The following is a 23870-nucleotide window of genomic DNA, read 5'->3' on the forward strand; positions in this document are numbered from 1 at the left end:
CAGAAGCTTTTTGGTTTGGGTTTTTTTTTTGTTCATAAGTGGTCTGTCATTAATTCGACTACAGTAGTTAATACGTTAAGCACATTTTACAGGTTTTCTTCTGGAGAGGTGCTCTGAAAATATTCTCATTTTCTGTGGCCTTTTCAGGAGGCCTATGTCACAACATAGCACAAAGCATCGTATCACTCTAGCAAGTACCACCAGTTTTTTGGTGGTACCACCAAAAAAAAAAAATAGCTAGAGGAAGAGAAGGAAATGAGAGTAAGCAGGTAGCAGGTGAAAATATTTATCCTTTTGTATGAGGGACTGAGTAATGAATTCAAGTCTCTGCCTTTGGCCTTCAAAGTAAACTCGCAGTCAGCTTGAAGTGTCTTTATTTTATATGGGCCCCTATATTACATATGTATGTGAGGCATTTGTAAAAGGCCATTCAGGATTGTTGGTCTCTTTCAGTTTGGTTACCTATTTGAGTCAAGTTTAGTCTTCATAAATGATTTCTACATGGGTTTGCACCTCAGCCTTACAGATTTCCTTGGAGCAGATAATTTATGGGTTTTTCTAATGATGAAAGATTTAAGTATTAGTTTCAAGATCATAGCAATGATGCATGAGGCCATTTTGTAGAACAGAGGAGCCAGCTATTATTGGTGCTGTTTGCTTATGCTGTACTTTATTGGGATTGTTGGTTGCTGTGAATTGGTGAACAAGACTACAGACAAGTAAACCCCCAAAAGGGAAGGGGGGGTGAAACATGGGAGGGAGGCAGGACTCTTTCTGTGGATTTTTACTTTTTGCAAAATATGTTCGGATCTCAATTACTCATTAACATTCATTTAATTCGAGAGGATACTGTTGCTGTCTCTTTTAATGATACAGATGCCATAGTTAAAGTAAAAATTGTGTCATTAAAACTCAGTGCCTTTGCAAGCGTACTTAAATAGAAACTATATTTATTGCACTGATAATCAACATAAAACAAATCTAAAGTGGGACAGACAAATTTCAGTCTATCTTACTAGTTAGAAACTCCAGAGGAAAAAATGGAAATCTTTGCTTCCTCATTACTTCCATAGTGAGTGAACTGTGCTGCTGGTGGTAGGAAAGATGGGCAGAACTGATGATGGTATCCTGAGCAACAGCGTGGCCATTAAAGCATGTCTTGCTACTGTTTAAGTGTTACTGTAATTTAAATTTTTCCAATTAAAGCTGTGAAGTTAATATACTGCTGTGGTAAGTATGAGAATGTGTGTGGGAGGATTACTAGAGAAGAGTAATTTAGACTTATTGCACAGAGTTATTCTGTAATAAGTATTGCAGTTTAAATTAACTCCCACCCTAATCTAAGTTAATTTTACAGGGTGGACAAACCCTCTGGCTTTGCACAGTCTTTTGTCTCTTTATAAAAAATTAATTTTCTGTTGAGAGTTTTCTTTGATAATGAGTATTTATTTTTAAACAAGCCTTGACTCTCCAATACACTTTGAATTGTTCAATTTACGATTATGTAGGGCAGGACTATTCAGCTTTTTCAACCAGAAACAGGTTTCTGGGGCTAACAGAAGTTCTCAAAAGCAAAAACAAACTCCTGTTGACCTGAAAGGGCAAAAGATCATCTTTCGGCTGTACCTGGTTCATGGTTTGCTGGATGTGTGATCCTGTTCTAGGAGTTTGGTTTCAATAAACTAGACAATAACAGTTACATGTAGTTGAAAAAATGGAATGTTTTCTGTTTTGTGCTTGGTGCACGCTAGCTGTTGTTTTATTGGGTGAGACATATAAGATAGGACCTTGCTTTATGAGGTATAGTCAAAAAGAGCTGATATGTGTCTTCTGTGGAATCTAGTTTTACATATAGCTTATAGGATACACTTTCTGATCTGTATTTACAATAAAACTACTTGTGGGTTTTAGGTTCTGCCAAAATGGAGCTGAGTGATGCCAATTTACAGACTTTAACTGAGTATCTAAAGAAAACACTAGATCCAGATCCTGCTATAAGGCGTCCTGGTAAGTGATTCTCATGAGTGACTGAAAAAGTTTAGTTTCTTTTTGGCTTTCTGTCTGTGTATAGAAAACTTCAGTGGATGTTTATGCAGTAACCTCTGCAGAAGTTCTCAGTATCCTTTTAAAAGAAAAAAAAAAAACAAACAAACAAAAAAATGAAGGCTGGATATGAATATAAATTTATTTTGTTTGCTTTTTGTAATTTTATTTTCCTGTATTCCTGAATTTTTTTTTTTGTACTGTTGTTATTTAAAACAGTGCTGCTGTTCACAGTAAACCAGGATTTACTTCTAGCAGGTTATGGCTTTTAAAAAGAGTGAGGAGGCAATATTTCCACATCCTGCTTTGAATTGAGAGCTTTTGTTAATAGCAGAAGCATTACAGAGCTTAGTAGTAAAGAAGCTACAGTACCTTTTGTCAGACTTGTTCTGTGTTTCTGTTCTTGTGAAACTCTGGAGAAGCGTTCATGTGTTTGATTATTTTAAATACACGCTTGAGGAATCATAAGACTCCTATTAAAAAAAAATCAGTTCAGTTTTTGCTAACCTTAGTATATTCTCTTACAGCGGAAAAGTTTCTTGAGTCAGTTGAAGGAAGCCAGAACTACCCATTGTTACTCTTAACGCTGCTGGAGAAATCACAGGAAAATGTTATCAAAGTTTGTGCATCTGTAACATTCAAGAATTATATTAAAAGGAACTGGAGAATTGTAGGTATCCTAGTGAGTAGTTGTGCTAAGATTTAATAATTCTTTTAAGGTACAATAAGATACTCTACAGTAACCTTAGAGAATGTGTGTATGTCTGTACTCTGTGAAAGAAAGTAGATCATTCAGAGAAGAAACACAAGGTGTAACTTACTGATGAGGGACTAAAACTTGGACCCTTGGAGTCCATTCTATTAAAAAGAATTAGAGCTGGGTGATAAAATGATGAACAAATAATTTTCTCTGATATTATATGCATATTTTGCAGAAGCACAATATTTAAAGCTCGTTTAACTAACAGTAATATTATTTAAACTAAAATGATTGTGAAGTGTCTATATACATGAGCTGGCCAATTTGGCCTGTGTCTGTTGTCATAGTGTTACAAACATTTCAAGCCAGCACTGCAGCTGAAAGTGATGATACTATCTTCTCTTTCATGTAAACGCTTCTGGGGCATAGAATAGTGTGGGACAGTTTATTTTGGTGGCCTTGCCAGTTTAACACTTAGAAGTATTTGTAGACATCAAATAGAAATATTGCCATTTAATCCCATTTTATCCTTTGTTTTGAAAAGATCAGAAACATTTTTGATTCAGAGCTTTCAGCATTCATGAAATTTAATTTATGGTAGAAAGTATTACATTTGAGAACTCAACTCCTTTAGAGATGAGAGGTTTTAATTGATACTGTTTATACTTTGTCTCACTGTTAGTATCTGAAAAATATCAACTGTATAATGTTGCTTTACTTCAGGGAAACTGGTAAGTATTTCATCATTACATCTTAGCTGGTACCTATTTAAAAATTTGCATGTGATTTCTCTCTTCCCCCCTCCCCGCCCCTAATATTAAGCAGCTATAGCAGTCCTAGATATGGTTATGTTTGATAAGATCAGCGCATTCAGCCTGGGATGAAATTTCTAGAACTTTGTTTCTGTAATACTGTATTCTCAGTCATTTCTCCCAAATTGCATCTTTATCTGTAGTATATTGTAAGTAGAAATAATGTTCTGTTATGGAAAAATTTGTAAGTGGCTTTCTTTTTATGGATTGCTGATGTAATTCAGGATGAGATTTTGTTTTGGAGTAGGTGGAGATGCTATGCAGTAAGTGCATCCAGAGGACCATTATGATTGCTATGTGGCTTCAAGCACATTGTTTTGTCCAAAATTGAAGCTTTCATTTCAAGAGCAGCTGTATGAACATAAAATACAGCCCTAAGGCTAGCTTACCTAGATCGCGTGGTTTAATTTAGCAGCCTTGGACTTCACTGACACAAAGCTCAGTGGAAGTAAAAGGGTTTTTGCCTACTCAAGGACTTCAATTTGGTAGAGCCTGGAGAGTTAGATGTACAGGGCACATCTGGAGAGAGGGAATAGTGTGCTTTTTTTAATGTATTTTTAAAGTATCTACAGAAGTCACCTATGCACTGCCTCTCATGTCTTGTAAAAAGGTCTCATTTCTTTGAAAAAAAATCTCATAAATAACTCCATAGTAGGGTTTGTTGTTGCTGATCTCTCCACCATCTTTGTCCTCATCTAGCTAAATGCATAGCAGTGAGTCCTGCCTCCCTATTTGGAGCTTGCCTAGTACAGTTATTGCTCCCTTTCACTTCATATGAACTTGTAAAACTCAGGTTTTAAAGACCATCTTCTTTTTGTGGTTTTTAATGTGTATATATAATGATACTGTACATTCTTCTGATTCAGTGAAATGTGATAGAAGCGGAAACGCAAGGTTTTTGTGTCGTATTTTTGTAACTGCTTGTTTATAGCTAAACATAACTCTTGAAATTTTGAAATTACTAAACTTTTTTTTAAGTTTATGGGAAGATGGTGAAAGTGAGGTAAGAAGGAGGATAGAAGTGCTATCTGGTTTAAGCATCTTAAGATCATTGAATTACTCTCTGGAGGTGCTTACCTCTTTTAATTGCTGGATAATTTCTAGGTTTCTGAACTTTGGTGCTGTCACCACAGATAATGTGACTATCACTGCTCTCACTAGTTGGTGACAAGCCTCCTTATTTTATTTCTTTAGTAGAAATCTTGTCATTTACTACCACTTGGCACTATTGACTGACTGGACTTTGAACTGATTGATATTTTGAACTGATTAGATAACTCTTAAAGTCAATGTTATGGTTTTGATGGTGTAACCTGCACCCATCTTCATGTACAGTTTCTAGAAAGTATGGCTTGAGACAGCTTGCACAAAATAAATCTTTGAGGTTGGCAGAAGTGAGGACAGAGATGTGGTTTGGTGTGGTGGAAGAGAAGACTATTGGTTAAACTTACGTACGTTATTGGCATATGCACCAACCCTTATTATGGCTGAATTGCTGATTTGAAAAGTCACCGTTGGAGAAGAAGAAAACTAGTTCAAGATTTTACAGAAAGATGTAATTTCTTTCAGCTTTTTTCAGGTACTACTCTTATAGATTCATTGTAGGCAACATCTTTAACAAATCTTCTTAGTTTCTTTAACTATGTTAATAGTTACATCAATCAGTATAAGCAATTGGTTTCTGAAATGCTGGTATTCGCTCATTGCCTAGAGTATACTGATGACTTAATTCTTGTTTTAATTTTAGGTTGAGGATGAGCCAAACAAAATATGTGAATCAGATAGGATAGCCATTAAAGCCAACATAGTGCCCTTGATGCTTAGCAGCCCAGAACAAATTCAAAAGCAGGTAATGTGTCAATTCCTGGTCATGTCCATAAGACTTTTGGAATATTTTGAGTGTCTAGAGGCTCTGGTTAGTGGCAGAGCTCAGTTCCCTTAACTTGGAGTGTATTGTCACAGCTACTTCTGCCTACTTTAATTTTTGTTGTTGTTGTTAAAAGGCAATTACTGCATAATCTTATAGCTAAGTTCTAGCATTAGGCAGTTAAATATAGTAATTCCAGAAAGTGAGACTGTGTGTACACATTGGATTTAAAATGAGATTTATTTGTTTGTGGTGAAAACTAGTAGATATTTAACCCAATGATTTTTGAATCTGACAAGAATAATAAGCATTTTTCTCAGATATTTGCAACATCTGGCATGACTGCTGTGTTTTTTGTAATGAGGAGCCTGCTATTATATCATGTAATGGTTATGTTTCGTTTCCAGTTAAGTGATGCTATTAGTATTATCGGTCGGGAAGACTTTCCTCAGAAATGGCCAGACTTACTGACAGAAATGGTGAATCGCTTTCAAAGTGGAGATTTCCATGTCATTAATGGGGTCCTTCGCACTGCTCACTCTTTATTTAAAAGGTATTGGAAATAATGGAGTTAGTATATGGACTGTAAATTTCTGTTCAACTCTAAATTTTTACCATTAGACTTAATTTTGTAGATTTACAAAGTCTACAGTTGTGACTTCTACTTACGCTTATTGACTTTTTAAATAGAATTTAAGTGGTTGTCAAACTGTACACCTTGCGTGGTATTGAACTATGTTGTTTAGTTCTTGTTTACTTGGCAGTATTTGTTTCAAGGTTCAGCACAAAAAATTAATTGTATGCAAGTTAATTTGGTAATAAATGTGAAGACTGTATTCTGTTTTTCTTGTATTTCTCTTTCACTTGTCAGGTACCGCCATGAATTTAAGTCAAATGAATTATGGACAGAGATCAAACTTGTTCTTGATGCCTTTGCTTTGCCCTTGACAAATCTCTTTAAGGTATTTCTTTTTGAATCATTTCTAAAGCAAGTTTAGCATTCCGAATTCCTTGTTGTGAATGCCTGCAAAATGAAAACTTAAGAATAGTTGCTTTGAAGCTGTTAATGAGGTTCAAAGTCAAGTCATGAAGTAAGACCTGACAGGATCAATATGGGGTGGAAAAGGAACTGTATTTTCTGTTTTGGTTTTTTTTTTTTAAAGTTACATGACACTTTTCAATACCTCTTCTCAATGTAGTTCGTGTGTGTTACTTGACTGAATCTTATGTCTTTTTCTAGGCAACTATTGAACTTTGCAGCACACATGCAAATGATGCTAGTGCTTTGAAGGTTCTCTTTTCTTCTCTCATTCTAATTGCGAAGCTGTTCTACAGTTTAAATTTTCAGGTGAATCTCCTTGTTCTTCTAATAGTTTTGCTTTGATCTCATGCAGCTATTAAGCTCTTATTTATAGGATCCATTTGAGACAGCCTTAAGGCCAAGCTTTATCGCAAAAATAAAAGTTGACAGTCTGCACCAACGCTGGAGTAAAGGCACAGTAAGGATGGGGTTAATTAACATGTTAGCTTGGCCCTGTCTAAACAACAGTTCAAGAGAGTCTAAGCTCTTCTCATAGCAAGGAGGTGTTGTATGTGTAGCTCTCCGAGTATGAGCTGTGAAAGACAGAAGTCAAATGCCTGAGTTTGTACTCACTATGCTCCTTTATAAATACGTCTGTACTGACATGAACTCAGTCATGTAGATGAAAGTCAGTTAAAACTAGTAGCTCTATAGCACTATAGTAGCAAGTAATTCTAGTAGCAGTGTGGGGTTTTTTGTTTTGAAATCAGATCTGGATTTCTAACATATTAAATAAATGTACTATATGAAAAATGGTAAAAAGATACTTTGAGGTGACATATATTTAGTGCCTCAACATGGACATAAGTCTGTGAAGTGTGATGATCATGCCTTAATTGCTTGGGCTGTTCTTCCATATTGGGCAAAAGAGCAAGCTGGAGGTAAAAGGGAGGCTTGCGCTTTCTTGTTCTGAGAGTAAGAGGCAATAAGGTTCTTTCTTTATAAAACTGTAGGCTGTATAGTGTGTAAGCAACTAGTTTATTTGGCAATGGTGTATTCCAAAGTCTCTGTCTGGAGGGTTTTCGTTTGGGAGGAGGGAGGGGGTAGTGTTTCTTTTTGAAGATTGTTTTCCACGCTTTGTTGTCCCTCAGTAGATTATAAGGTGGATGCATACTACTTACAATGTAGGTATGTTATCTAAGCAGTGCAATCAGAAATTTAAATGTAGATTTATGCTTTTCCTTCACAGGATCTTCCCGAGTTTTTTGAAGATAACATGGAAACATGGATGACAAATTTTCATAGTCTTTTAACTTTAGATAATAAACTTTTGCAGACTGATGTAAGTTACTGCATAAACTTCCTGGTTTGCCTCTGTGTAGTGGAGAGGGTTGACTGAGAATTTAGGTCTAACTCTGAACAATGCAATGTTTTCTTCATTGGGTGAACAAAGGAATAGAATGACTATAAGGAAATGGGGTTTAAGAGAAGTTGCCCCATTGTCTAAGAAATTTGAGGTTGAGTTCTTGAAGTTGTGTCTCAGTTACAGGTATACCCAGCTATGCACAGAAATCAAATTACAGATAATCATCAATTAGTAGATTCTTTCAAGGACATCTGCTGAAGTAACCTGATCATTAGAGAGTCACAGCGCTCAGGTTTTCTATACTTTTCAGCTGGTTCATGCACTGTGTTTTAGAAAACAGGGTATCTTAAAGAACTTGAAACAGTTGAACATAGAAGGCATGACATCCCTAAGTACTTTAGTTTAGCATTTGCTGTCTTTGTCTAATTACAAGAATTAGTAATTTCACAGGTGAAAGATGATACCACATCATCAAAGCTCAGATTAATTTTGTGCATGCTTTCTGCATTTTAAAGGCTGATGCCCTCCACATACAGTACAATAGTTTGCCACATGATGGAGCCAAAGCAACTCTATAAATTTCTTTACAATACATAGGGAGGCATAATAAGTGCATCCTGTGCTATAGTTTCACTGTTGTTTTAGGCTAACGCTGCTGCTAAAAGAAGCTTTGCTACTCTTTTCTCTTCTCTTGTGTCTGTGGGCTATTGCCCAGCACAGACAGACATGCAGCTGTGTGCTGAACGGAGTCAGGAAGTGATATGCATTAAAACTGAAAGGTGGGGAGTAGGCAGGGGAGAGATGGAACTGGAGTGGTGTTTGGTGGTTGTTTTTTTTTAATTCCAGCTCAGTTTCCCAATTCACTTTGCTTTGTGGCTCCTCAAGCATCTGTGCTGGTATGGGGAAGGGGAGGGAACTACTTTTACAACTATTCCAATTTAAAGTAGCAAGATACGATGTCTTCAAAGCATGTTTTTTCAAGACCTTGTATTGTCTTTTTCCTATTACATTTGTAAATTACTTTCATGTCAAACTTGATCAGGTCTAAATGATTTAAAGTGCATAGTACTTTCATTTGAAATGTAGGTATGATTTATTACTTGCAGTACAGTTCCAATACAAATCCAGCAAAATACAGTAATTCTGGGGATGTGAGAGGGATTTCTTTCACCTGTTTAGAACATGGTAAAATAATAGGGTAAATATTTCCTTCAAATATGTTGATACTTCTAATATTTAAGTAGTGTTGAAGTTCGGATGTTTAAGTTCTTAGTTTTGTTTTATGTGAGGATGAAGAGGAAGCTGGATTACTGGAGCTCTTGAAATCACAAATTTGTGATAATGCTGCTTTGTATGCTCAAAAATATGATGAAGAATTTCAGCCCTACCTGCCACGTTTTGTAACAGCAATCTGGAATCTGTTAGTCACAACAGGCCAGGAAGTGAAATATGACTTGGTAAGTTGTTATAAACTGATCTTGTCAAGTTTAATAATGAATTATAAATTGGTCAGTCATGCTAAAACTGTATGTGTTCTGTTTGTGTTGTTCTAGCTGGTTAGCAATGCAATCCAGTTTCTGGCCTCAGTTTGTGAGAGACCACATTACAAGCATCTGTTTGAAGACCAGAATACATTGACAAGCATCTGTGAAAAAGTTATTGTTCCCAATATGGAATTTAGAGGTAACTTTTTGAGGCTTAAGTTTTCAAAGACACAATAAAATCTAACTGTAATTATAGTGATATGTGGCTTTGCAGGACTAAGAATTGAGGATTACCTCTTGTGTACTTTAATATTAGATTCAAAACCAAGTTTCTAGAACAGATTGCTGCCCTCTGGGCTTTGTAGAATTGTATGAATATATCTAATAATTTTTCTGTCTTACTGGGATCTCACATTGAAAAGTATAGGAAATCTAGTTCATGTGTCACCAATAACGTTTCATGCTTAAAGTGACTATCGGAATAATTCAAGGAGCCTAAATAGGCATGGATATCAGGCCTACTAAATTGTAATGTCTATTTCTGCAAGTTTTGATGGGCTCATATTGATCCTAGTATCTAAAATGCGGTGAAGATGTATTGCAGTGATAAGAAGCTCCCCTCTCAAGTCTATGACTCTGGAAGCCTCTTTAAATCTCTTGGTGTTGAACATGTTCTATCTTTTTTTCTTTCTGTTTTTTTAAATCAGGAATACATCAGCTCATGAGTATGAAAGACTAATCTGTGGGGCAGCAACAAGCTAAACAGGCTAGTCTGGCTGGATATTTCTGATTAATTTCTATTGACGTTATAGAAAAGTACTTGAAAAAAAATAGCACGTTGATAATAATACACCTTTTTACCATAAAAACCAGACACCTCAGTATTTAAACTTATACGTATTTTGTATTTTCAGCGGCTGATGAAGAAGCATTTGAAGATAATTCTGAAGAATATATAAGAAGGGATTTGGAAGGATCTGGTAATCCACAGATTTATACTAAGAATATTTGGTCTTTAAATATAGCTCTAAAGAGCTGAAGCAATTTGCTGAAGCTTTTATAACTTATTTTTTAAATTGGGAAGGTTCCCCCCCTCGCCCCCAAGAGATTTTATCCAGTTTTTGATCAAGTTTACTATCACAGTGTGCCCATCGCAGTGTCTTTCTGTTTTGAACAATGTTTTTGTAGGGTTTTTTCCTTAATTGGATTGGTATGTCTCCTGCACTGCACACATTCTCATTTCAGCAAATATAGCCTGTAAGTCGATGCTGAATAGGGGCCACAGTTGTGTATTTAGTTCCTATGTGCAGAGTTTTAAATAACATGGAGAGACTGTGCCTGTATTTAGTAGTCTATCATGTTTAAACTGAAGTTCTGACCGCTGTTGCGTACAAATCTGTGATCAAGCCAGCTGGACACCAGCCAGCCCTTGTATGCCAGCACTGTGTTCAAACCAATACAGTAACTGTCCTGAAAACACAATGCTGTGCTAACAGAGCTACTTGGCTTTCTGACTGTAGCTGTCTGGTCTTCAGGCAGGTCAGAGCTCAAATGAATCAAATCTAGATCTGTATGACAATTCTGTATATGCTGTTCTGTGCCACTAACATTTTACTGACTGATGCTTTTAGATTAATGACACTTCATAATAGATTTAAGAAATTACTGTACGCTTGCAGTGGCGGACAAAAATTGGAGGAAAATGTTTTTGAACTTTTTTCGAGCAAACGTTTTATCATTCTTACCCAGAATTGGCTGCATTTTAGGTATTTGAAGCTTTTATTTGCTAGCTACTTCTGCTTTTAAGAGAATTGAGGCAAGAAGTATTTGTGTTCTTCAGAGATTACTTTAGAAATGTACTCTATTGCATTTAAATTGACTTGCTTTATTTTCCTTCTGTCGTTTCTGTTAGTATATTGTATTAAAGGCCAGCTGACTTTTTATTTCTTTCTTGAAACAAGGAATTTTTACAGGTTTTTTTTTTTTTTTTTTTACAAAAATAATACTGATTCAGTGTGGTGGGCCAGCAGCTAAGCAGCACACAGCAGCTTGCTCGTTCCCCACCCTGCTGCAATGGGATGAGGGAGATAATAGGAAGTGTAAAAGTGAGAAGACTTCTGGATAGGGTAGAGATAAAGACAATTTAAGTGAAAGAAAGAGGAAGAAAAAAGGGAAAAAAATAGTAGTCAATGACTCACCACCTCCCACAAGTAGACTGATGCCCAGCCTGTCCCTGAGCAATGGCTACCCCCCAAAACCCCTCTCCCCTCAGCTTTTTATTGCGGAGCATGACGTTGTATGGGATGGGATATCCCTTTGGTCCGTTTGGATCAGCTGTCCAGGTCGTGTCCCCTCCCAACTTCTTGCCCACCCCCAGCCTGCTTGCTGGGCGGGAAAAAGAGAGCCTTGACACTGTGCAAGCACTCTTCAGCAATAGCCAAAACACTGGGGTGTTACCAACAGTTTTAGTCACCAGTACAAAACACAGCACCATATGGGCTGCTATGAAGAAAATTAACTCCATCCCAACCAGATTTGGGTGCACAATTGTTAACATAGTAAAAGGCCTCCCCCTGCATCCTTACCGCAGCTTTCTTTAGAGGGCAGTAAAACTTGTGAATACGCATGCAGTATGGTTACGTGTCCATTCCTCTTTTTGTTATACAAATAGTCCCTATTACAACAGTAAGTAAAAGACTTAAGTGTGTTCTTACACATCAATGTGGAGGATTGCAATAATTAACATAAGGTGTGACTGTAACTTGAGAAGCTGTATGTCATTAATATATTTATTATGTTTGTTAATATGAAGAGCTGTAGACTTTCTCATATCCAAAGAATCTTTGGTTCTCATGCAGATATTGACACCAGGCGCAGAGCAGCTTGTGATCTAGTCAGAGGCTTGTGCAAATTTTTTGAAGGGCCTGTGACAGGGATTTTTTCTGGATATGTTAATTCTATGCTGCAAGAATATGCAAAGAATCCATCTGTTAACTGGAAGCACAAAGATGCAGCTATTTACCTTGTTACGTCTTTGGCATCCAAAGCTCAAACACAGAAGGTACTTTTACATTCTCTTCATTTTAATCCATATGCGTTCAAATATTCTAGTGTATATAAGGATTGATGCAATTCATTTTATGCTGCTTCAGAATGGGAGTAACTGTATTTGTAGTAGTTTAATGTTGATGAGGTTAAAAGTTGACCATTATATAAACCTATCACAGTTGGTAATTTGGTGGTATCTGATCTTCAGGTAGATTGGGCAAAGTCAACAACCATGTGTAACCATTTCACAGGTCTTATTAGCATGTGTGAAGCAGCCATACAAAGAAACAAAATTATCTTGGGCCTAGAACCTCTGAGCTTTTAAGTGGTACTGAGCTAGAGTTTTTAAGCCATGGAAGGCCAAATTTAGCTTTATAGAAAAGATCAGAAGTGTTAAGCGGACTAGAAGGAATCTAAGCGACTCTTACAGTTCTTGTCATTATATTTCCCAGTGTTTCCTGTTATTTGAGTGTTTATGACTTGGAAATGGCATGTGAATGCTAATGAGGGCTGGAAATGGATCTCATTACTTGTTTAGGAGAAAGCAACTAATAGGCTGTATACATTGAAAAGCCACACCTGAGCTAAACTGTATTTGGAGACAGTAGCATTGTATCAAATGTCCTACAGAACAGATTTTAATATACTAGTCAATATTTTAAATGTTATTACACTTCAAATGTCAGTGGCTTTACAAGACAGATTTGTGGTAAACATAGTAAAACATGTACAGCATCTTTATGCAATTTTGCTGAAGGTTCCCGGTCTTTTCCTGAAACTCTAGTTGTATACTACTGCACAGTAATTGCTAATAACAGCGATGTGTAATGTGAACCAGAGTCTTCCAGCAATTAGAAAACTGCTAAGTTGGACATCTTTTTCTGTGTTATTTAGTGGCAAATATGGGATAACATCACTTAGAACACTTGATTGATAAATATCCATCTGAAAATCCTGTTTGAAAAATTAGTTGCGTTTTTCATAAGAGAAAACTAAGTAGTCATTACTTTGCTGCTGTAATTCAGAATTGGAGTTTGAGTCCTAAACTTTTCCTTTCTAAAAGGCCTATCACAAAAAAAGTATCAAGTTAATAAGATGCTGATATTTTCTATCTAAAATTTTGGTTGATTATTAAGTGCTATTATTCCTCAACTCAGAGCTGGTAACTTTGAACCTCAATAGTGCTACAGCTGAAACCTAGACACTAAAAACATTAAGAAAAAGAAATTGGATGGCTCTCTGCTAAAGATGCAATTTCAGCAATCTCATCATGTGCATGCATGCTTTAGATTCCTTTTATTAAAATAAAAGCACATAAAAATGAGTAAGAAAACTAGCTGAATGTCAACATCTAAAAACAGAATTGGTTTGTTTTTCATTTTTCTAGCATGGAATAACACAAGCCAATGAACTTGTTAATCTGACAGAATTCTTTGTGAATCACATCCAACCTGACTTAAAGTCTGCTAGTGGTAAGTTAATGTTAATTTTGATATGGCATTTTTTGTGATATATCTACAACTTTGACAGTGACCATTGTTTCTTAAGGCTCAAGCACTCAAATATCAGCATAATCTCTGAGACAGAAGATTGTTAACACCTGGCACACAGGAAGTAATTCAAATTTGTTTGGCTGACAATGAATGAGCTTTTAAACAAAGGTGGATTAGCACATGCTATCTGCAAGATCAGAGCATGTACACACATGGTTGCTATCAGCTACATGTTTAAACTTGTTGAATCAAAGTAATTTGATTTCTGTATTTGAGACCTTTTGGCAAACATCTATGCTATACAAAACCCCGACTGAAGGCTAGGTCGTAGCCTGTATCAGCCCATATTGATGACATTACGGATGTCTAGATTTAAGACATAATTATTTTATACTTCAGCAATTATCTTAGATATTTGGAATGTAGTGGGTTGTCTTGGAATGTGTAATTGGAGGCTGTTAAAATCGGAGCCAGGAGGGGAAATTTCATGTGAAAGAGTTGGACTGTACACTTAGTGGTACTGGGGTGTGATTTGTACCTAAAACTGATACTCTGTCTAACAGTGCCCATACAGAAATGCAGAAACTAAGCAATGTAGAAAAACATTGTGTGTATTATTTTTGAGGGGAAAAATCATGACTTAATGTCACCTCTATATATAGTATATGTTCAGTAACCACACTTACATGAAAAGTATCGACAAAATTTGCATATTTTTCTATTGCAGTGAATGAATTCCCTGTGCTAAAAGCAGATGGTATCAAATATATCATGATTTTTAGAAACCAAGTAAGTTTTCCTTTTACTCTTACAGTAAAACATATTGTAGTTTGTTACTTTATTCTTGCCAAGCCTAATTTATCTTTCTTGGCCATATGTTAACTCAACAGGTGTTTGATAGTCATATATAACACTTCATGCTGAATTTTTAGTTTTAAAAGTAAATGATATTGTTATAAATATCCAATTAACATGTAGTCTATATGCTATCCATATGCTGTGGGAGCACTGAACATCTTAGCACGCTTAGTTCTGTGACACACTCAGGCTTTTTCAAGTGAATGTTAGTCTAAATATACTTGATTGCTTGTGTCATTGCAGTAGTTGTTAAAGGGAGTAGGGCAACTTCGTCCTTTACCTTTTCTGATTAGTGAGATGCAGTAAGAAAATATATTGAGTATTATTTCTAAATTTTAGATTACCTTTATGCATCTCTTATGAAATATGCAATTTATTTCTTTTAAAGCTTTATTTTTTTAATTGCCCATTAAGACAAAGTAAAATGGAAAAAGAAATATACATTAGGAATATGCACTTACTGACAATCAAATGTAATGTGGATGTTCGGGGGAAGTATACAGGCGATGACAGAAATAGGTACCTCTTGGTTGTCAAGGTGTGATTTAGCAACTGGAGGAGCCTTCTAAGATTTCTTCCTCTGCCAAGCTTTCAGTTTGTAGCTGGTGAGCTCAGAGTGGTTATGCTCTAGTGTTGAACCATCTGTATTTTTATGTAGCATATGTATGATTTGTTGCTATACTTTTGTAGGTACCTAAAGAACAACTGTTGGTATCTATTCCTCTCTTAATCAATCATCTTCAAGCAGAAAGTATTGTGGTCCATACTTATGCAGCCCACGCTCTTGAAAGACTGTTTACCATGAGGGGGACAAATAATACTACCCTGTAAGTTTTCAAGCAGAAATAAGTTCATTGCTACATAGGTTTTGTCCATAAAGGATGAGAAATATCTGTAGGGGATCTTTTATTTCTTAGTATTATGATATTGTAAAATGCTTGAAGTTTGTGAATATGTTTCATCATTAAAGAGCTGTGTTTTACTTAACAGCATTACTGCTGCAGAAATGGCGCCGTTTGTAGAAGTGCTATTAACAAACCTTTTTAAAGCACTGACGCTTCCTGGCTCATCTGAAAATGAATACATTATGAAAGGTAAATGCTTTATGAGTTCTGCAGTGTAAGAGTAACTTCGTTAACTTGAGGTAAAGGCTTATAGTTACAGGCTACTGGAATTTTTATTTGAAAAACCTAATTTATGCAAACATGCTAAAGTGGTATGTGCAGCCTGCAGTTATTTACCAGGCTGCATTAAGTCATCTTTGACTAAATTTATGGTACCAAAGAGAAACACTAAACATAATGGTATTGTGACAAATTATTTCTCAAATGGTAGTCTTTGTAGTCAGGACAGCTACCTGAGCAGTGTCAGTAGGAGATATGAGTGGGTTAAGGCTAATAGTATGCCAAGATTTGAGACTTGGTAAAGGTGTAAATGATGGTCTTTGCAAAGTTGCTTAATCTTCTGTGCTGCGTCTATAGCATGGGGATAGCAAGGCTTTGCTTCATTCTTTGTCATGATTACAGATTGATTGCTCTTGCAGTAAGGTGCTCTTTCTTACTGTACTTAATTCCTTGGGATCCCATTTAATAGTAAAAGGTAAAGGATTTAGGCATATGATGGATGACAGAAGTGTATGTTTGTCTCCAGAAGATAATACTTTCATTTTATTCGCAGCCATCATGAGGAGTTTTTCTCTGCTACAGGAATCCATAATTCCATACATTCCTTCTGTCATCACACAGCTTACACAGAAACTGCTGGCTGTCAGTAAGGTAAAGAAACAGGCTATCTGAGCAAAATGTTCACTTTTTATAGTTTAGAGCAGTCTTTCTAAAGGTTTATGTATACCTTGTCGTTTGTGATCTCTTAGAATACTGTACAGTGTTCAATATTTTCTGACTAAAATAAGTAAAAACAGTCTTCCAGTGAAGTACTGTCTTCATTTTCAGATATACTTTCAAATCATTCTCCCCTGCTCTCATCTGAAAATTTGGAACAGGATCTGAAATCTTTTTGTAGTACTAGTTTGTTCTAATATAAATGTTTGCTTGTGCAGAGGCAACCATTACAATATTCTGTTTTTCTCACAACTCATTTATTCTTTGTCCAGGAAGCTTCTGAGGCTAATACCAAATTTAGGCACTGAAATGTGGGATTAAATTAAATTAAATTACCCTCCTGCTTTTGGTGGGTTCTCTTAGTTTTTTGGTCAGGTTGGACTAATATTCTTGAACACTGACATTAGAGAATGCTTTAGAATACATTCATCAACTATGCAAAAAAACTTCTGCTATGTATATTTTAAACTTAGCTGCCGAGTATAAGAAGTGTTCAATAAAGAATTGACTAGATGCTAGTATGATTGAAAAATTATTTTTTTCCCGTTTTTGTTTTGTGATGCTTTAACCACTTGCTAGTTTATGCAGAGCTTCTGAAAAACACTTGTTGTCTTTTAAATATTTATAAAAACCACCCCTCCTTTATGTTTTAAAGGTTTTTATGTTTGCTTTTATCTATGGAATTAATGTCATTAGCATATTAATAAGTAAGTCATAAGTATCTTTATTCCCAATTGCTACTTTAGACTTCAGTTGAAATAAAAAAATATATTTTGCTAAATAAGTGACTTGGCTGCAAATTTGGGTTGATTTATCTGTTTATAACTTGTTTTTAGAATCCAAGCAAACCTCACTTTAACCATTACATGTTTGAATCAATATGCTTGTCGATAAGGATAACGTGCAAGGCAAACCCTGATGCAGTTGGAAGCTTTGAAGAGGCTTTGTTTATGGTGTTCACTGAGATACTACAGAATGATGTGCAAGGTAAATTAAAATCAGTAAGTGCTTGTGCTCTCTCTCTACTATAATTGGTTGCTATGTTTTCCTCATGGCAGTTTTTCTGTAACACAGGAAATTCAAGTGAGAACGCAGCATGTTCACAGTCCTCATAAACACTTTTAGAAAGTGTCTGGGTTGTTCCATAGGGTACATCAACTGTATTAACTTACTTTTAAAACAAACTGTATTTTTAAAATATCTAACAATCACTACTCCAAAGCCTCTTATTCTTCTTCTTAATTATATTGCCTTGTTTCTAGTAGTTTGTTTTCCATGTTCTGAAGCATTAAAAATAGAGGAGCTAGAAATTGTATATATACAGTGCTTGCAAATTTTTGGAATAATTAAATTTGGGAAGTGACACATTTTTCCAAGGTTTTATTTGTTGGAATCTTTGTGTTAATATCATAAAATTGTAGGTTCAATTAATAGATATGTGGTTCCTAGGAATTGACAGTGACCATATTCGCTGAATTTGTAAATGACATTGTTTCTTTTCCAGAGTTCATTCCATATGTGTTTCAAGTGATGTCCCTACTTCTAGAAATGCATAAAAATGAAATCCCATCATCCTATATGGCATTGTTTCCTCATCTACTTCAGCCAGTATTATGGGAAAGGACAGGAAACATTCCTCCTTTGGTCCGACTCCTGCAGGCTTATTTAGAGCGTGGTGCCAATACAATAGCAAGCGCTGCTGCTGACAAAATTGTAAGTTGGATTGACTTAGTCACAGTGTATGCCTCTAGACATGTTGATTTAAGATCAAAAATTATGAGGAATTTTTTCCTTTAGTGAACAGCTGGATTTGTGCAGAATGTGTGCTTGTACTTTAAATTAATGGTGCTTACGTAGAAAGACAGAAAGTACTATGAACGCAGGCTTTTTGGATGCTTTTCCGTTATATGGATAAGGTAAATCCTGGACTGTCATGCTTTTGTCAATTCAGACGTAAAATTCCTGCACTTAGTTTTTGCAAGCAGGTAAGTTTCCACAATTTTCCTGTCTCATTTGCCTCATGTTGAACACTGTGCGTTAGGAAAAGTCTCGGAGGTTCTGTTCAGAACAGTCTTGAGAAGAGTGAGTGAGGAGGCGCCAAAATGTTGGGAGATCTGAGGATTAGTGAATTCAGTGGGAGATTTATTCTGCATACTTAACTTCTGTTATTTCTGCTGCATGATCTGCTATAGTCAGACTTGATTAGACAATGCCATTGATGAAGCAGACATGCATGTTCAAATTGGCTTTGGTGTTCATCTGATCAAGGTTAATCTTAATGCTCAAAGGACCATCACTTGGTCCCGATAGAAATCTGTCTTCCTTCTCCTTAACTGCAGAAACAGAATCCTGGTTTAGGTTATGAAAACTTTTGCCTTGGTGTATGTCTTAGATGGTAAGGGCCAACTTTCTGGTAGGTCACATATGAAGAACTGTTGTATAGAGTTTTACGTTTGCTTTGCTTACAGCCTGGATTGTTAGGTGTGTTCCAGAAGTTGATTGCCTCTAAAGCTAACGACCATCAAGGATTCTATCTTCTAAACAGTATTATAGAGCATATGCCTCCGTGAGTATGAGTTGAAATTACATTCAAAACTAATTTCTGTAGACTTTAATATTTGGTTTGTTTGTACGTTTCATAGTTAATGTTTAACAACAGAAAAAGTCACATTTATCAGTAAAATAGATTTGAACAATTCTATACGTATTTTCTGTGAAGTAACATCAGTAAAATCCTAGTATGAATTTAATAACTATTCTTTTAAATTTCCAGTGAATCAGTTGACCAGTACAGGAAACAGATCTTCATTCTACTATTCCAAAGACTTCAAAATTCCAAAACAACGAAATTTATTAAAAGTAAGTTCCTTGCTATATGAAAAGCTTCGGCACCAGCGATGCCAACAGTTTAGAACATGCAGCTGTACTGAATAAGTATCCTATCATGTCCTGTGATTATGCAGATGAAGGGATACTAGTGACTCTTAACATCAGTGACTTGCTTCAAGTTCTTTGCATAGTCGAGGGTGGCATGTAGGGCAGTTGCCGCAGCAGGTGACACTTACTTCATGAAAACTGAAGGAATGGAACTAAAATGAGGGAAAAGACTTGTGTATTCCTCTTACTTTCTTACTCTGTGTGATGTCATTAATTATCTGAAAGTGTCTCCATTTAATCTTCAACTAACACCAGCAAACTTTTCACTCTCACACAACACGGTAATACTGACCACACTTCCTTTTGTTACATATAGTTGTGTGTTATTACTGTTAATTATTATTTATTACTTTATTATTGTTTAGTTATTACTTATCCACCTGATAGGAGCAACAATGATAGGATTGCTTATAATGGTCTTCCACAAACAAAATTTAAGTGGTGCTTTTAATACATTGCATCTGTGCTCTGGTACAAAGGCCACGCAAAGGGATTCACAGCTAATCTGAAAAACTGCATTCCATGAAGTTTTCAGCTAAAAGCATTAAAGAGTTCTTTTGTTACTTGATCTAAAAAATTTGCAAATGGCTTTTCTAATGCTTTATGACTGCTATAAGGGCGGAAAGGACCAAATCTTGTCTTAGTTGTCTTACCGCCATGTTTTAGTGTGTTGCGGTATGTGAAAAGATCAACAGTTTCTAGGCAAACTTCAAGGTAGCAATTTAATGTGCTTCACTAAAACTGAAATAAGATTGCCGTTTCTGTCCCCTTGAAAAACTTGTTAAAATGTATTTTGCTGCTGACTCTAAAGCTATTCTTTTGTTTTCATGTTGAGTTTTAATTTGACCTTTTCTTGTTACAGGTTTCCTAGTCTTCATTAACTTGTACTGCATAAAATATGGGGCATTAGCTCTGCAGGAAATATTTGACAGCATACAGCCAAAGTTAGTATGATTTTTTTTTTTATTTAAGACTGCTGTGTAATTTTTATCTTTTAAAGTAGGAAATAGTTGTCTCCTTTAGCTAAAATTGCAAACTGCATTTGTCACTAATTTGACTAGCCAAATGTTTCTTCTAATGTGGTTGATTTATTTGTCTAGCAATTTTTCTTTTTCTTGTTTGCTGCCCACAGTTCCTCATTGATAGTTCAAGATATTAATCTCTGAAGCAGGTCATAAAAAGGAAGGAGTGATGTTTTTATGCTTTTCCCTTTGTGAAAAGTTTGTATGCTCAAATTTCTACTAGGCATCCACTGCAACAGGGCAGCATCTTAACAAATTACCTGGTTTTCTCTTTTTCCTAGTGATTGATATTGTTTCTGGTTTTGTTATTGTAAGGCTGATAAGGCTTTCTAATACTTTTTCTTTTAATGTCCTAATAGGATGTTTGGAATGGTTTTGGAGAAAATTATAATTCCTGAAATCCAGAAAGTGTCTGGACAAGTTGAAAAGAAAATCTGTGCTGTTGGCATTACAAAAATATTAACAGAATGTCCTCCTATGATGGACACTGAGTACACCAAGCTGTGGTATGTAGAACACTTCTTCGAGTTCTGTTAGTGACACTGTTTGATTTTTTGAAAATGTGAACTATCATCAAAATACATTCTTCAAATAAACTCCGTTGTGATTTTTTCAGGCCTGCTATTGTTATGAGGCTGAGTTTCAGGCTTTTCATACAGTTGTATTTGTTGAGAAAAGGAAGTGGTATTTTCAAAGCAGATGCCAGAACTGGTTTGAGATTTTTGTGATGGAGATAGCACTGATGGGGCTAGCTAGGACTGCATTTAAGAAAATACACTACTTTCTTTTAGCTTGTATTCTTTCTGAAAAGCTAGGCCCAGTTTTGACTTACAACTGTTCTACTAGTCAGGAGATCTGAGCATGCAGTCTCTCTATCAGGTTATAAGTAAGATCTTCGCTTGACAGTAGAATTTTGGGGAAGGCTATCTGGGAAGATTGTAAGCCAGTCTAGCTGCCCAGGATGTCAGGTAGCCTGAATTTAATGACAGTAACTGGATCCCTGAACTAGAACTTTTTTTTTTCCTTAGAGAAAAGGTGTAATCTGGAAAAGAATTGCTTTTCTTAGGTATGTTTCATGACAATTTTACCTGATTAAAAAATAAATACATCATTCATGCTTTTAATATGAGCACCTACATTATGCCTGTAAAATACACAGATCCACGATTCTTCAAGTCCAGCTTAGATTGGGCACTTTGAATTTCAGTAGCTAAGCAAGTACCTGCAAGGGCTAAATTGTAAAGGGTTCCAAGTAATTTGAACATTCTTGTAAAATACACCCTGTCCTAATGTATTTTAAGCACTCCAATTTTATCCTCCCCTCTTTACATATAGGACTCCTTTGCTGCAGGCCCTCATTGGCCTCTTTGAACTGCCTGAGGATGACACTATCCCTGATGAAGAACACTTCATTGACATAGAAGATACTCCAGGATATCAGACTGCATTCTCTCAGCTAGCCTTTGCTGGGAAAAAAGAACACGATCCTGTAGGTCAAATGGTGAACAATCCTAGAATCCATCTGGCACAGTCTCTTCACAAACTGTCTACAGCGTGCCCAGGCAGGGTAGGTGACTCTTATACATGGCATGCTAATGCGAAATTCTACAGAGAAGAAATGCTTTTTTGATAATGGGTCTCTTTTGCTAATGTTTGATAATCAGCAAAATGAGTATGTCATAACCAGAATGCAAGGTATTGCTCTCTTTCATTCTTTAATGGAATATAGCATTTGTAAGTTTTTTTCCCTAGTAACCTTAGAAAGGCCATATTTTCGCATTACTTAATTTAGCAATAAGCTTAAATATGCCATTTCTTAAATGAAAATCTATCCACTTGTCGGTATATAACTGATACTTGTCTCCAGTTCAGTTGTATGTACTTGAGAAATTTCAGGCAACTCATGTTGAATTAAACAAGTTAAGTTTACAGTTAACTATTTTAACCCACAGCATCTTCGTTTTGTTCAAGATTTTGGTAAGTAAAGATTGCCTGAGAGATCTGATGTTTGCTGCATCCAAATATCTGCTTTAATAACCGAAGGTTTTCTCTACTCTTCTTTCATATTTGATTCAGATAAGTAGTACGTAAAACTGTCAGCATCAGGGATTGCAATTCCAGCAACTGCTTTCACAATGAAAAACTGCTGCTCTCAGGATGTCGTTTGACTTTGTAGCATATGTTGATACAGTGATTAACAGGATATAGCAGTAGTTTAATGTATACACACATTGACACTTCTGCTCTATCGTATGTTTTAAGGTTCCATCAATGCTGAGTACTAGTCTGAATGCAGAAGCGTTGCAGTATCTCCAAGGATACCTCCAAGCTGCAAGTGTGACACTGCTCTGAATTGCATATATTCCACAAGCAAGATCAAAAGCTGTTTTGTTATACAGAAGGTTGCCACTGACTTTTTTTATAGCAGAGCTCAGACAGAATGAAAAATGCTACTTGAAAATGTATTGCAGAATCCATCTTGTAAAAGATAAATGTGGCTTTAAGCAGAAACTGAAAGAATTTGGTGGTTTGTGTACTCATAGGTAAAAGGTGGCTAACTTCCTTTCCCAGTTTAATTTCAAAGGGAATAGTCATAGCGGTTTGTTATGGGATTTATTTGAAATCTGCATCTGCAGTGTTTGGATAACATTTTCAAATGTATGGCGAGCACTGGCTGTAGAAACTCACTCTGGTCACTAAAATTCCTTTTCATTTTGATGTTGTCCTTTGTATTTCTTTTGTCTTTCCTTAAACTTTAAATTGTGAATAAATAAGAAGTACTTGTTTAAAATGCCTGTCACTGTGCGCTTACTGTTTTAGAAGAACGTAGTTGGTTTAAAAAAAGACAATGTTTTAAACTTAGAATACAAAATAGTGGGACTGTGAGGATTTTTCTTTATCTTAAGTAATAGTTCAAATATATTGTAGGATCATACAGAGCAAATTAAAACTTTGGCAGAAGATCCAAAGCTATTATCACTCTTGATATTCATCAACAGCTGCAGCCCTTCTCTTTGAACAAGACATGTCAGTATAGTGCAGTAAAAGCAAGTCATCTGCCCTCTTAGAGCGGGTATCAGTCTCCAAGTGGATTTTTAGTAATGTATTAAAACTGAAGCAGTGATCTTAGAGTTAAACTTAACTCGGACGTTCTCCCTGTCTCCTCGTAAATATACTGATTAGGTTTGGTAGCCTTGAATTCTAAGTGCATCGGTTTACCTTGTAGTTATGGCTGTTTAAAGTGACTAGTTAAATGCCTGAGCCTGACTGTTCTCGGATGGCCTGGGCACTAAACTACTAGACCATAGGCTTTCAGAGCACTAGTACTGCAGGGATATAAGTAAATCTGATTATAGAGACTGAAAAACTCGTGAATAA

The 23870-nt window shown here is 35.9% G+C and overlaps 1 protein-coding gene across 1 annotated transcript; it reads left to right on the forward strand.

The window, feature by feature from the left end:
• Positions 1–1915: 1915 nt before the first annotated feature.
• Positions 1916–23283, forward strand: CSE1L (CSE1 chromosome segregation 1-like (yeast)). The gene is made up of 24 exons (XM_009326735.1): positions 1916–2007; positions 2571–2713; positions 5303–5404; positions 5830–5975; positions 6294–6384; positions 6663–6770; positions 7693–7785; positions 9099–9266; positions 9363–9492; positions 10208–10273; positions 12152–12354; positions 13729–13813; positions 14562–14623; positions 15383–15519; positions 15683–15786; positions 16370–16467; positions 17370–17520; positions 18038–18246; positions 19002–19099; positions 19307–19392; positions 20333–20414; positions 20852–20998; positions 21828–22059; positions 22755–23283. Exons 1-24 carry the CDS (start codon positions 1923–1925, stop codon positions 22842–22844), a joined length of 2916 nt encoding a protein of 971 aa, XP_009325010.1. The 5' UTR covers positions 1916–1922; the 3' UTR covers positions 22845–23283.
• The last annotated feature ends 587 nt before the right edge of the window (positions 23284–23870 follow it).

The sequence above is a fragment of the Pygoscelis adeliae genome, unplaced genomic scaffold, assembly GCF_000699105.1.
Source record: "Pygoscelis adeliae isolate BGI_AS28 unplaced genomic scaffold, ASM69910v1 Scaffold286, whole genome shotgun sequence".
NCBI lineage: Eukaryota > Metazoa > Chordata > Aves > Sphenisciformes > Spheniscidae > Pygoscelis > Pygoscelis adeliae.